The following is a 12,603-nucleotide window of genomic DNA, read 5'->3' on the forward strand; positions in this document are numbered from 1 at the left end:
GGGCTCCATGCCAGGGCTTCTGAGCCCCCTGGCAGGGGTTTTGGCCGTCCTGGACAGCCAAATGGATGTTCTGGGTTCTCACACATGATAAGGACCAGATAAAATATCTAAGAGGAGCTGTGTGGGAACTACCTCCTAAAAGACCTGGTGGGTGCTATGGGATCACTGGTGTGCAGTGCTCCTTGAATAATGGGCCTGCTACATAAGCCAGCTGGAAACCAGAGTCTGGATGGGGAAGAGGCGAGCTTTGCAGCAGCTGAGTTAATTCTGGTTTGTGGGGATGCAGCAGCAAGCCAGCCTGTGCCTGCCTTGTGCTCCTGAGTTTCCAGGCGGAGACACACAAGGCCACTGAAGCCACTTGATGTCACTGATCCCTGTGGGGATCACCAGCTCCAAGCAAAAGGCAGTATGTCATGGGATGCTGAAGAGGAGACCTGGGATAAAGACCTGCTTTGAGACTTGAGGCCTGGGAGCTATAGTGGCCATAGCACAGAGATAAGCAGGCGCAACAGACAACTATCTGCAAATTTTGTTGCCAGCTATTTGCCTCCTGCCTTTGGAAGTTTTTTGAGACTAAACAGCAAGGGGAGTAAAAGAGGACAGGGCACACTGAAGGCCCGGGATATCTGGATAACCAAGGTGCTGCTGCAGGAGCTGTGAAGGATCTCTGGTGCTGAAGTCAGGGCCAAGTCTCTGTGGCCACCTCCACCAGAGCAAGAAGGCAGGGAGAAACCAGGCCTTGAGGGAATCAGCCTCTCCGGGGGCTGAGAAACTTGGCCACCGTAGTGGGAAAGAAAGCTCTTCTCCCTCTTCTCCCTCTCTGCAGCTCTTGGAAGAGGGGTGCCGAGCCGCTGCTGCTCGGACAGCCGCCACCGCCGGCTCCTGGGCTGGCCGTGTCGGGAGAGGAGGATCCCGAAGGGCCCGGCCGCGCAGCCCGCCCCTGCCGGGGGTACCCAAGGAGCGCTATAAGAGCGGCGGGAGCGGGAGCGCTCCTGCTGCGCGCTGCGAACAGGTACGGCCGGGGCGGGCTGGGGGCGCTTCCTTGCTGTTGTGAGTTATTGATGTTTGTTATTGCTGCGCTTCTCTCCCGCGGTCACCGGCAGGCGGGTAGGCAGGGTCCCGCACACGCCGTGTGAACATGACACGGCGGCTCACACACCCACACCTACACACACACACCCACACACCCACACACACCCACACCTACACACACACACACCCCACACACACACACGCTGCGCCCCAGCAGCCGGGCATGCGGGGGCGGGCCCGCCGCGGAGCGGCCTTGGCCTCTCTGCGCCCGCCCGCACCCCGATTCAATTTCTCCCCTCCTTGTGGTTTGGTGGGGTTTTTTTTGTTTTTTTTTTTTTGTTTTTTTTTTTCCCCGTTCCCGCTGGTGGCTGGCTCCCCGCAGGCCCGGCGGGGCCGGGCTGTAACGCGGTGTCGCTTCCTTCCCCGCAGGCCATGTCATCTGTCAGCATCGAGTGCGTGGCCAGGGAGGGCTGCAGGATCGGCGAGTCGCCCGTGTGGGACGAGAGGGAGGGCGCGCTGCTCTACGTGGACATCACGGGCAGGAAGGTGTGCCGCTGGAGCCCCGTCGCCAGGCAAGCACAGGCCATTGCCCTGGGTAAGGAGCCCTGGAAAACCCTCCCGGTGTGCGGGAGCTGCGTGCTGGGACTCGGGCTCTGCCCCTTGGCTGCTGCACTGGCTCAGATCTGGAGACCCTTCCCTAAAGCCTGGGTTTCCTCGGTTGCCAGCACACCAGGAGACCTAGATACAGATCAGACCTAGTCCTGGGAACTTTCCTTATGATTTTTTTAGTACTGGGTTAAGTTTGATCTATTTCCTTTCCCTGTAAGTTGTCCTCAGCTCGCTCTCTTTTATTCGTACTTTGTCCCAGAGGTAAAGTTCTTCTGTTGGTGTCTGTAGTAGTTCTGATGTGAATCAGTGCTCATAACATTTTCTGTATTATGAAACATTTTCTATGTTATGAAAGATGATTTTCAATAATGCTTTAAGAAGGCGATACTTTTTCAAGGTAGTGGTATCACCAGCTAGAGTCTCAATGGCTCAAGTATTTTTTCCAGAAAGGAAGAGATATGCCAACTCACATTACAAAAGGATTCCAGATTTACTGCTGGATGTGATAGAGTAAATATTTGTGTTGGGAGACAGCTCCTTAAGTGGTTTCAGTGCAATTTATTATTTTCCCATGTTCAATAGCACTCGGTGAAAATCAATTTTGCCTACCTATAAGCTGTTCACATTATTCACTAGAAAATGATCTGGGCTTATCTGCCTTCCAAATCACTGTAGTTGCCAATTTCAAGATGAGAGAAGGCCTGATGGTGATTTTGGAAGTGTTGCTTCCCAAACTTTTTTCCTCTTAGCTTAGCTGAGGGAATGTGCATCTCCTTTCCCCCAGATTGATCTGCTCTCAAAGGTGTAGTCTTTTGCTTGTAGCCTCTCTGGAGATGTGGAAAGGAGAGCAGCTGAAGTAGCTCTTGTTTTTCTTTTATTTTTTTGTTAATTGTTTCCTCTCTTTAGTAATAGAACAGTTATGATTAATAGCTGTGTCTTTGGGAATGCCACAATTAAAAGAAAAAAAACAACCCCCAAACAACCAAAGAATGACGTGTGATTATAGTAGCAGGCTTCCAAAGTGGAAACTAAGAGAAATTATTAATTATTAAAGGTTTTAATTAGAGAATTGCAACAATGCCATGCTCAGAAACAACTTCAAATGCCCTTTATAACTTTACAGGGGGAACACCATAGCTGCATAACTGGGCCTGGAGGGGAGGCCTTATGGTCAGTTTTCTCTTGGGTGCAGAATGGTGCAAATCAATCAATTCCTGCAGATGCTGCTTCGACAAATCCCTCTGGGGTCACAGCAGCCTGAGCTGGGTGCCTGGGCTGAGGCACTCCTTGTGCTGGGTTTGTGCAGTGAGCAGTAGGGTGGCTGTGTCCTCATGCACCCCTTTCCTCTGGGGTGATTTGTCAGGAAGGTGTGGAGCTGTTCTTGTGGCTGCAGGGGCACCTGGATGTCCAACACCTCCAGTGGACAGCTGTGCTTGGGGGCTGCTGCCCCCAGGGTGGGAGGGACCCCTGGGTGCTGCCCAGGAGGAAGGACTCCTCCAGGCCATGGCCCCAGGCCTTTTCCTGGCAGAGTAAAAGTAGACTTGCAATCTCATGCTCTGCTAGGAAACCCCTCCTGCTGCTAGAGGCAGAAAACCACTGCTATTAGTGTGGTTACTGGCAATCCAAAGAGCAGCAAAATTACTGCATGCGGCAGGTGCCACACACGGCTGAGAGGACACTGCTGCCCTCTGTGCTGCCACGGGAAGGAGGGGTGGCACCCCAGTGTGAGTGAGCCCAGAGTCAAGACTGAGCTTGCAGTCAGGTGTTCATCCCCAGTGCTGGGGACAAATAGCATTTGGATTTCTGTCACGGTGGTACTGCTGCCAGGGCACCAAAGGGAAGGGGCATCCTGAGCCATGAGCTAACAGCTGGAAAGGAGCAGTTCCTCTTGTCACCCAGTGGTGGCTGGTGGTGATTATAAGTGTTTGTGAAAGTACTACCTAATTACACCCCTGCAAAGCCATAAATACAAGAAATGTTTCGGTTTTAAATTAGAAAATTAGTGATTAGTCCCATTCATAGAAAATACTATGTCAGACTTGGTTGCCCTGCCTAAAGTTATTATTCCTTAGATTGCATCTGATTGTAGGCTTCTACAGAAATGTTGTCTTTGCACTCACTGTTTTCTTTTACTAATTCCTTTATAATAACATGTAATTGAGGTTTTATGCATAATAGCTCAAGTGAAATCATGGAAAGTGAGTGTGAACTAATTTTCTCTTTTGTTTTAGCTCTTGGGGGGCTGTGCCACTCCTTGGTGTGTTTTTGGTGCTGCTGGAGGTTGAGTGGCACAGCAGTGTGGTCTGGGGGGTGTCTCTTTGCCCCGTGTGACCTGTCCCAGTGCAGAGATACTCTGCCTCCATCACTTCACGGCTCATTTACACAGGAGCTGTGCTAAATAAACACCGTTGCTCTAGAGCTGTTGTGGCAATTGATTTTTCCCTTGGAGAGAGGAGAGCCCACACAGTAAGCTATTGTGAAAAGCATATGTTCCTGTCCCCCCTTTTATACCTTTTTTTTTTTTGCATAAAGCACCTAGCAGAACTAGGTGCTGGTAATGATTATAGCTCCTGGAAGCAGTGGTAATACTCAAGTTCATGTGACATAATCTGTTTCTATGTATTTAAACATCAGTTTTGTTGGAAGAAAAGTAGGTTGTTTCTCTTGCCTGTGGTTCTGCTGAGTTCAATTGGCATGTCTAAGGAGGGCAGGAAAGAAATGTCTCTTCATAGCACATCTCACTTTTCAATTTCACCCCGTTTCCAGATGCTCCTGTGAGCTCCGTGGCTCTCCGTCAGTCTGGGGATTATGTCATCACCCTGGGAACCAGGTTTGCTGCTTTGAAATGGAAAGAGGAGCTGGTAACCACCATTACTCAAGTGGACAAGGATAAAGCAAACACCCGGTTCAATGATGGGAAGGTGGATCCTGCAGGGAGGTACTTTGCAGGTATGCTGCAGTCTCTTCCTTCCCTCCGGTGCTTGCTGGGTTTTGGTGATAAGAGTCGGTGATCAATTGTAGATGCAGCAAGTTTTCCTTCACAGTTAAATGGTGGGGATTTTTTTTTTTGTTTTCTTCAAACAGAGTTTAAATCCATTTACAGATTTGTTTATATCACCTGGGCACTATCTAATCTGGACTATTTTGTTAAAAAGAGGCTGACTACACCAAGCCTGCCTAGTTTAAGATACTGGCCTTGCCTCTTTCCTGTCAGCTGCTTGTTTTGAATACTGGAAGGGTGCCAGTAGAAAATACTTTTTAAGTGAGAAATTTATTATATTGTGTGGTTTGTTCTCTGTAGCTCAGAATATTATTTCTAAAAACTAAGGGACTATTCATCCTGGAGATGAGAAGGCTCAGGGGATCCCACCTGTATGTGAAGTACCTGACTGTGGTGGGAGTAAAAGAGATGGAGGCCAGGCTCTGCTCAGTGGTGCCCACTGAAAGACCAGAAGGTGTGGGCACAAACTGAAACTCAGCCAATTCTGTATGAGTGTAAGGAAACTCTTTTACTGAGGGTGACCAGACAGTGAACAGGTTGTCCAGAGAGAGTATGGAGTCTTCATCCATGGAGATCTTCAATGCCCAACACTGATGGGGGGAACCTGTGGTGTCTGACCCTGCTCTGAGCAGGGGGTGATCCTGGATGATGTCCAGAGGTGCCCTCCAGCCCCAGCTGTGATGCTGTCCTCCTGAATTTTAAACCACCATTCTGTGCTTTGCTGTATCATTCAGTCCCAAGACTTGACTTAACCTGCATTTACCCAGCCTCTCAAGAGCTGGTCTCATCTGCCAACTTCAACGTGTAAAGATGAGATTTACTTTAAAAGAGGCTTTAGTGTGAGACTCATTCTGAGGAGGAGGTAATTTTTTTCCACTCTCTCAGCTCTACAAGGCATTAAGGTTTATTGTAAGTTAAATGCTGGCCACACCTGTCTTAATACATGAGTGACTGAATAAAACATTTTGCAGGAATCATGCTGCACACCATTTCTGCTGCAGAAATGTTCAACAAAAGAACAAAGGCTGTGTTTTGCCACCTTCTGCTAAAAGCAACCACTTTGGAAGTCTGCCTTTTTCTTTTGCTTTTAACTCAGTTTCTTCCTCAAATTTCAGAAGCCCCCCCTTTCTACGCTGGCAGTGTGATGGCCATCGTAGCGAGAGGCTGTCCCAAACCTGGAGAAGAGTCTGTTTGCTCTGAACCTGCTTCTTCCCCTTTGGCTGTGCACAGGTACAATGGCAGAGGAGATCCGTCCTGCCGTGCTGGAGAGACGCCAGGGCTCTCTGTACACGCTCTTCCCCGACCTCTCCGTGGTGAAGCACTTTGACCAGGTGGACATTTCCAATGGGCTGGACTGGTCGCTGGATCACAGAACCTTCTTTTACATTGACAGCTTGTCCTACTCCGTGGATGCCTTCGATTATGACCTCCAAACTGGAAAAATTGGTATGAATGGTTGTATTCTAAAGCAATTGCTTGTGCCTAAAGGTGGTGATGTTTGTTTCTGCTCTGGTTATTACACAGAGCTTTGGAGGATGAACAGAAGCCATATTAACCTCTGTCTGCGTAGGCTCCTGGCTCAAACCAGTCAGGGTCGTTTGGTAGTACTATAAAGTATTTAAATTGGCACTTTGAGTAACAAAGTGTACTACTGTTACTAAACACAAGGCATATCTGATCTTGCAGTAAAAAGGACAAAGTGTATCTCATCTGTCTCTTCCTGTGGTGGCGTGTTTCTTGTTACTGGCAGCACAAGCAAACTGACAGCAAGCTTGTAGTCTTGCACAAAACCTCTGCCAGCTTCTCTTTTTCGCTCTTCGCCCTGTTTTGTTTTTTAAAATACAAGCTACTAAAGGAAGATTCTGCAGAAAGAACAAGGCAACAACAGTAACAGTAACTCAAAGCTTCCTTCATTAATTTAAAACAAAACAAAGCCTTGAGGGCTTCTACAAGCTTGGGCAAAAGAGAAATTCCGGTGACTTGGACTAGTAATTTGCTTTTTGAGTACATGGGCTGCAGTATTTTACTTTAAAAGAGCCCAGCCAATTTGATGTTCCGTTTTAAAACTCTGAATTTAAAATAACTTTGGATGTAGCACCTTGTCCTGATATCTCTATGCTATGGCTTATAACTGAATTTTTCCCTAGGAAATAGAGTACTTCTCTCTCTCACTCATCCTTGCTCGCTCTTTCTGTGGGCAGTCTGACAATCCCCAGCAGCAAAAAGGAAACTCATTAAAAATACTGCTGCATGTGAGGAACATCGAAGTTGTCAGAGCATAAAATAAACAATGTTGGAAAGTTGGGTTTAATTTTCTTTACTAATAGTGGATAAAAGTCCAGATAGAGTTGTTTGTTTTCTGGTCCATAGTATGCCTTTGAAATTGATGCTTTATCCCCAAACTCCATGTTTACGTAAGCTCTCAGTTTATAGATCTGAAGGTCAGTTTTATGTTGAAACAGTGATTGTTGGCACTTTCCAGCAAACTGTTTGGAAAGTCGCCAGCTGGAGCAACCCATACTTGAAATTATTCAAACTGCTTTTAAAACAAGTAATTAGTTTTATGAATATATCTAACATTAATTTATTCAGTTATTCATTTAATATTGTAAGTTGGGAACACGAGTGGTGCACTAGAAATGAATGCCAGAAAGAAGGATTATACTTTCAATGGATAGAAACTGGTCCACAGGCTTTCATGCTGAGAAACAACTGTCTCAGGAAACAAACAGGGCAGCAGACACAATCTACTTCTTTCACGGGGAAAAAAACTCAGGGCCTCAGCACAGCTTTTGAAAATAATAGTACAAATAACTCTGCTGGGCTGTGACTGATAAAAATTTTAACAACTGTCTCACTCAGTTCTGTGTTTTTTTTATGCTGCAGGCAACCGTAGGAGTATATACAAACTGGAAAAGGAGGAGAGCATTCCTGATGGGATGTGCATTGACACACAAGGCAAACTCTGGGTGGCTTGTTATGATGGTGGGAGAGTGATTCGCCTTGACCCCGAGACAGGTAAGTCCTTGCAAAAGATGGACTGGAATTTTGTGTTAAAAAAAAACAAAACAAAAAAACCCAAAAGAAGAAATAAAAACAAAGAGTGAGGGGTGGGGTTTTTTCACCTCACAGAAATAGTGTATCTGCTCCTTTTTAAAAACTGTGCTTTTTTTCTTTTTTTTTCTTTTTCTTATAATTTCAAACAGTTTTATGTCCCTGCTCTCAAAAATTACCTTTGTAAATATGTCTCCTTTGTTCCCAGCATCTGTTGTGTTGGAAAAGATAAAGTCACTAAGGAGACCATCATTGTGCTTGTGAATTGTTTGTGTTAGCATCCTCTTGCATCCTCCAAAATTAAGACCAATGTTTATCTCATTGATAAATGGGAAAGATGACTTAAAACCATTTTTCAGTTTTATTTCTTCAGCTCAGTATATTATTTTGGGCAGCCTGCTGGATTTTATTACAAGTCCCATGGGACAATGATGTCAGCAACATCTTTTTTATTGCTGGAAGTTACTTGCACGATCAATTTTGCAATGAAACAATTAAAAAATGTTTAATGAATTCCACAGCATTTTATCATTCCCACAGTAATGTCTTGGGTGTGCCCATTGTCTGAGTCTGTTGCTCATTGCTGCTCTCATTTGGACTCTAGTGATGTGCCAGGGATGATTTACTCTGGGTAGAAAATACATGTAAAGCACTTAAGGGGAACTGAACCACATTCATTGCAAAGGGCTGTTGGGTGGGAATGGTTGCATGATTTTGTCAGATCCCAGACAGCACAAGTTTGCATCATGCAGCAGAAGAGCAACTGCACTGGGATGCCTCTGGAGCCTAGCAGAAGGCTTGGGGTTGTGTGGGACTGTGGATTCAGGGATGCCAGTACCTTGTGTGCAGTGTGCAGCAGACCCTGGCGCACGTGCACCAGCCTTGCTTCTGACTCTGCTGGAAACTTCTACCATTTTTGAGTCTTGTTTCTTCAGCTTAGTGTATTACTTTGGGCAGCCTACTGGCTTTTATTGTAAGTCCCATGGGACACTGTTGCTTTCCCCCTCACCTTTTGATATGTACCCATCCAAAGTCTTGCCAACCTGTAGGACTTCTCCAGTTGTGCAGAGTCTGCACCCCAGCTCAGGGAGAAGGAAGCTCCAGTTGGGAGATGCCAGCAATGCTGGGACTTGTCTCTGGACTCACATCCTCTCGCTCTGGTGGGCAGAGCATTCCTTGGTGACATCCACCAGCCCTCTGAATACTCTCCTGATGTAGTAGATTCAGTAATTTTTCCTCTCTGGTTCACTGTTTCTGCCTTTTTCCTGCCTTTTATTTTCCTTCCTTTTTTTCACTTTTTCATTTATTTTCCTTTTCCTTCTCCCTTTTGGAGGTATTTTCGTATGGGAAAGCTAGGAGTAGTGTCCATAAGCAGACGTGTAGGGATAGCAGGAATATTGATGGCAGAGTACATATCCCTAATGCACTCCCAGTCTCAAACTCTGCTCACAGATGGATGAGGTACTGATGTGCTGGTAGTGCATTTCTCAGTGTACTTCTCTTCCATGAACCTGTTCTGTCTCCCCCTCACCCATGTCATAGCACCTGCAGACAGCAGTGTTGTGAAGTTTCAAAGGGTAAGTGGCCATGTCAAAAAGAGCCACCTTTTTTTGTGAATATCTCATGCTTACCTGCCCTCCCATGCTATCATTTTGAAGTAATATCTAAAATCTGCAATTTCCTGAATTCTGAATGAATTGTAATTATTTAGGGAGATAACCCAGTCAGGTTTGAAGAGAATTCTATGAGAGCCTCTTTTAATGCACAATAGCCATTAAGTGTGGCTTGAATGGCTGTCAGCCAGTTGCAGATATGTCCACCAATAAAGAGCTCATCTAAAGCACGTGAGGGATTTTCAGGTTTCAATGATAGCAAAGCCTGGACTTTGTTTTTAGGGCAATGGGACCAGGAAACTTGTTTGTTTGGCATCTTTCCTAAGTGAAGGTTTTGAGGATCAGGGTGAGGCAGCTTTTCAGGTCTAGGCTTCTTTAGCAGAGATGGCTGCTGCCTTTAGATTGAGGATGTGCTACAGGGAAAGGCTGATGGCTGATCCCACAGGGTTTGCAAAGGACTCAAGGGGTGTCTAATGTACAGGTTACCAAGTCTTGTCATAGATTCTGGTCACTCAGTGACCTGCTAGTTTTATTCTTTAAATTGGAATCCTACAATCATTAAAACTGGAAAAGACCTCCAAGATCGTGGAGTCAAACCATCAACCAGCAGTGCCAACTCCACCCCTAAACCATGTCTTTAAGTACCACATCTACATAGTTTTAAATACTTTCAGGGATGATGACCCCACAGCTTCCCTGGACAGCCTGTTCCAATGCTTGACAACCTTTTCAGTGAAGAAATTTTTCCTAATGTTCAATCGAAACTGCAATCAAATATTTTATAGTTCTTCCTAATGATTGTTTTCAAGATCATTTGACATTTATAGTGTCAGAAAGATCTGCTATATTTGTCTCTTCAATAGAGACCAAGCACAGAGTAATACTCCAGATAGATTGTAAAGCATCCAGGTGCAGATTTTCTTGAAACTCCAGGGAGACACCTCAGAGCTTTGTAAATGATATCTTCCAGGCTGTGTTTTTTCCTTTTGAATGCCCTTCCTACTTACTTTCTCCCAGACTTGGTGTTAGTCACTTTCTAGGGTTCCCAACATCCTGCTATTTGAACACATCACTAAAGTTGGTTGCTGTAAGGGGACCAAGCCCTTTGCACATGGAATTGGGAGGACAGAGAAATTACGCATATTTTAAGGAAATCCATGTGCATATTTTTAGAAAGAGAAATTAATTCACTTGTAGGTACATAAAATAAGGATAATGGGAATAGGCTGTTATTGCCCAGAATTAGCAGAAATTTTGGAAAAATCTGCTGCAAGATGTCTCAACAGCCTTCTGGCTAGGGCTGGGGGCAATGTGTTCACTACTCTCATTAAAACCGTCATTATTTGTTGGCATAATAAATGTGTAGTATTATTTATGGTAGCATTAGTTTTCTATAAACATCTCACATGTCCCATGATCCCTGTTTTATGCAAGCTTGATTTGAAAGGCTGCTGAAATTTCAGGAAAAACTTCTAGGAATTAATCTTCCTTAACTGCAGGCAGTAGAGGTGTAGCAGGAGGTACGCCTCTGTAGCGCTGCACGAGGTTCTGCTCGCTCCAGGCTGCTTTTGTAGTTAAAAGTAGAAAAGTCAGCAGGTCTAGGGCGTGATTCATGTGACCTGTTTTAGAGAGGAATTGTCTCCCATTTCCATTGACTCCATGGACTGCCTAGATGATGAGCTCAGATACGTGTTTGTGCTGTGGATGTTAGCATTTAATTAGAGGACAAGCTGGGATTGAAGTGGGATTTGTTGGTGATACCTGAACCTGAAACTTGTCAAATGATACATCATCATCAACAGGGTTCACAGAAGTCTGGTTTCTCCCTGTCATGTTGCTCATCAGTCAGGGTGGGACCTCGTCCAGCCCTGGTTCCCACTTTTGCAGAACATCTGGCTCTACAAAGGTTATTTGCGATAATTTGTTTAAATTTCTTGTTCTAAGTCGACAAACAGGAAACACCATGCATGTTTTCCTGCAGGTAAAAGACTCCAGACTGTGAAACTTCCCGTAGACAAAACAACTTCCTGCTGTTTTGGAGGAAAGGATTATTCAGAAATGTTTGTGACTTCTGCCAGTGATGGGATGGATAAAGAGTGGCTTTCACGGCAACCGCAGGCTGGTGGGATTTTCAAGGTGAATAATACTTTCTCCTTTCATTTTAGAAGGATGTTGTTTCACTCTTGATTTTTTAAGGTAGCAGAACTCCAGTTGGCAGTGGTGGGAAGCTGGAAAAAGGCAGTTGTTAGAACATTGGTCATATATGTTAAGCTGTTGTTTGTATTTTTTTGTTTCTCTTGCAGAAAGTTAAACACATTTAGAGGTTTGAAGATACTTCGGGGTTTAAACTTTGTACCAATGCTGATAGTGCAAATTTTCTATGCCATCATCTCTTTATACTTCTCCCTCTCCCAACACTGTTTGCATTTTCTATTTATGGAAAGGATGGGTAAATACTTACATATCTTAATCAGAGGCAGATAAAAGCATCTGCTTTTATTTACTTTCTAGTTAATTATCAGGAAATTATCTCTTTAAAAAATCGTTCCACTGGGATTTGTTTTAAAGCCCTGCTCTTTGTGTGTGCATGCCGAAGGTTACATTGTGAACTGCAGAATTAAGGCTTAGCAGTATCTAAGAGAAGAGGCTTTTGGGGAATGGACTCTGGCCTGTGATTACTGAGCTTTAGAGAAAGAGCATGCATTGAAATTCCAGTCTGTGATGAGCTGATGTGTGCAAAATATAGTAGGATGTCAAGTTGGAGGACACAGTCCTTCTCTAAATTAAAACATGTCTAGTTTTGTAAGGAAACCAAGTGCCTAATAATGGTGAATTATCACTCTATTTTTTTTTTCTCTGTGTTTTAACAGATAACAGGACTGGGGGTGAAAGGAGTTCCACCGTATCCATTTGCAGGTTAAATACACTCTTCAGAATGGATTACAGAGGGCTGGTGTAAGCAAGACAAGTCTGAAGGTCTAATTCTGGTGTTCAGCATCTTTTGCTTGGAAACCATAACACCATTATAATATTTCATCAGGAAAGGATGAAAAACTGCTGAAATACATGGAATATTTTAAAACTGATCTTTTTTCTCCCTTTAAACTTACTTTAAATATATGATGGTACTTTTTCTGCTGTGATAAAAAGATTCTCACCCTATTAAGCTACTGTTGTAATTCTATTTTGTGATTAAATAATATTTTAATGTATTTTTATTGAGTAGTCTTCTGTCTCATTTGCAACTTACCCTGTATTGTTTTACTGATTAAACTAGTTGTACTGTATCTTTTA

At 44.5% G+C, this 12,603-nt stretch overlaps 1 protein-coding gene across 1 annotated transcript; it reads left to right on the forward strand.

The window, feature by feature from the left end:
• Positions 1 to 719: 719 nt before the first annotated feature.
• On the forward strand, positions 720 to 12,603 carry LOC129117182 (regucalcin). Its single transcript, XM_054627725.2, has 7 exons — positions 720 to 1,012; positions 1,462 to 1,627; positions 4,408 to 4,590; positions 5,873 to 6,088; positions 7,529 to 7,660; positions 11,291 to 11,445; positions 12,180 to 12,603. Exons 2-7 carry the CDS (start codon positions 1,465 to 1,467, stop codon positions 12,228 to 12,230), a joined length of 900 nt encoding a protein of 299 aa, XP_054483700.2. The 5' UTR covers positions 720 to 1,012; positions 1,462 to 1,464; the 3' UTR covers positions 12,231 to 12,603.

The sequence above is a fragment of the Agelaius phoeniceus genome, chromosome 2, assembly GCF_051311805.1.
Source record: "Agelaius phoeniceus isolate bAgePho1 chromosome 2, bAgePho1.hap1, whole genome shotgun sequence".
NCBI classification, from domain to species: domain Eukaryota; kingdom Metazoa; phylum Chordata; class Aves; order Passeriformes; family Icteridae; genus Agelaius; species Agelaius phoeniceus.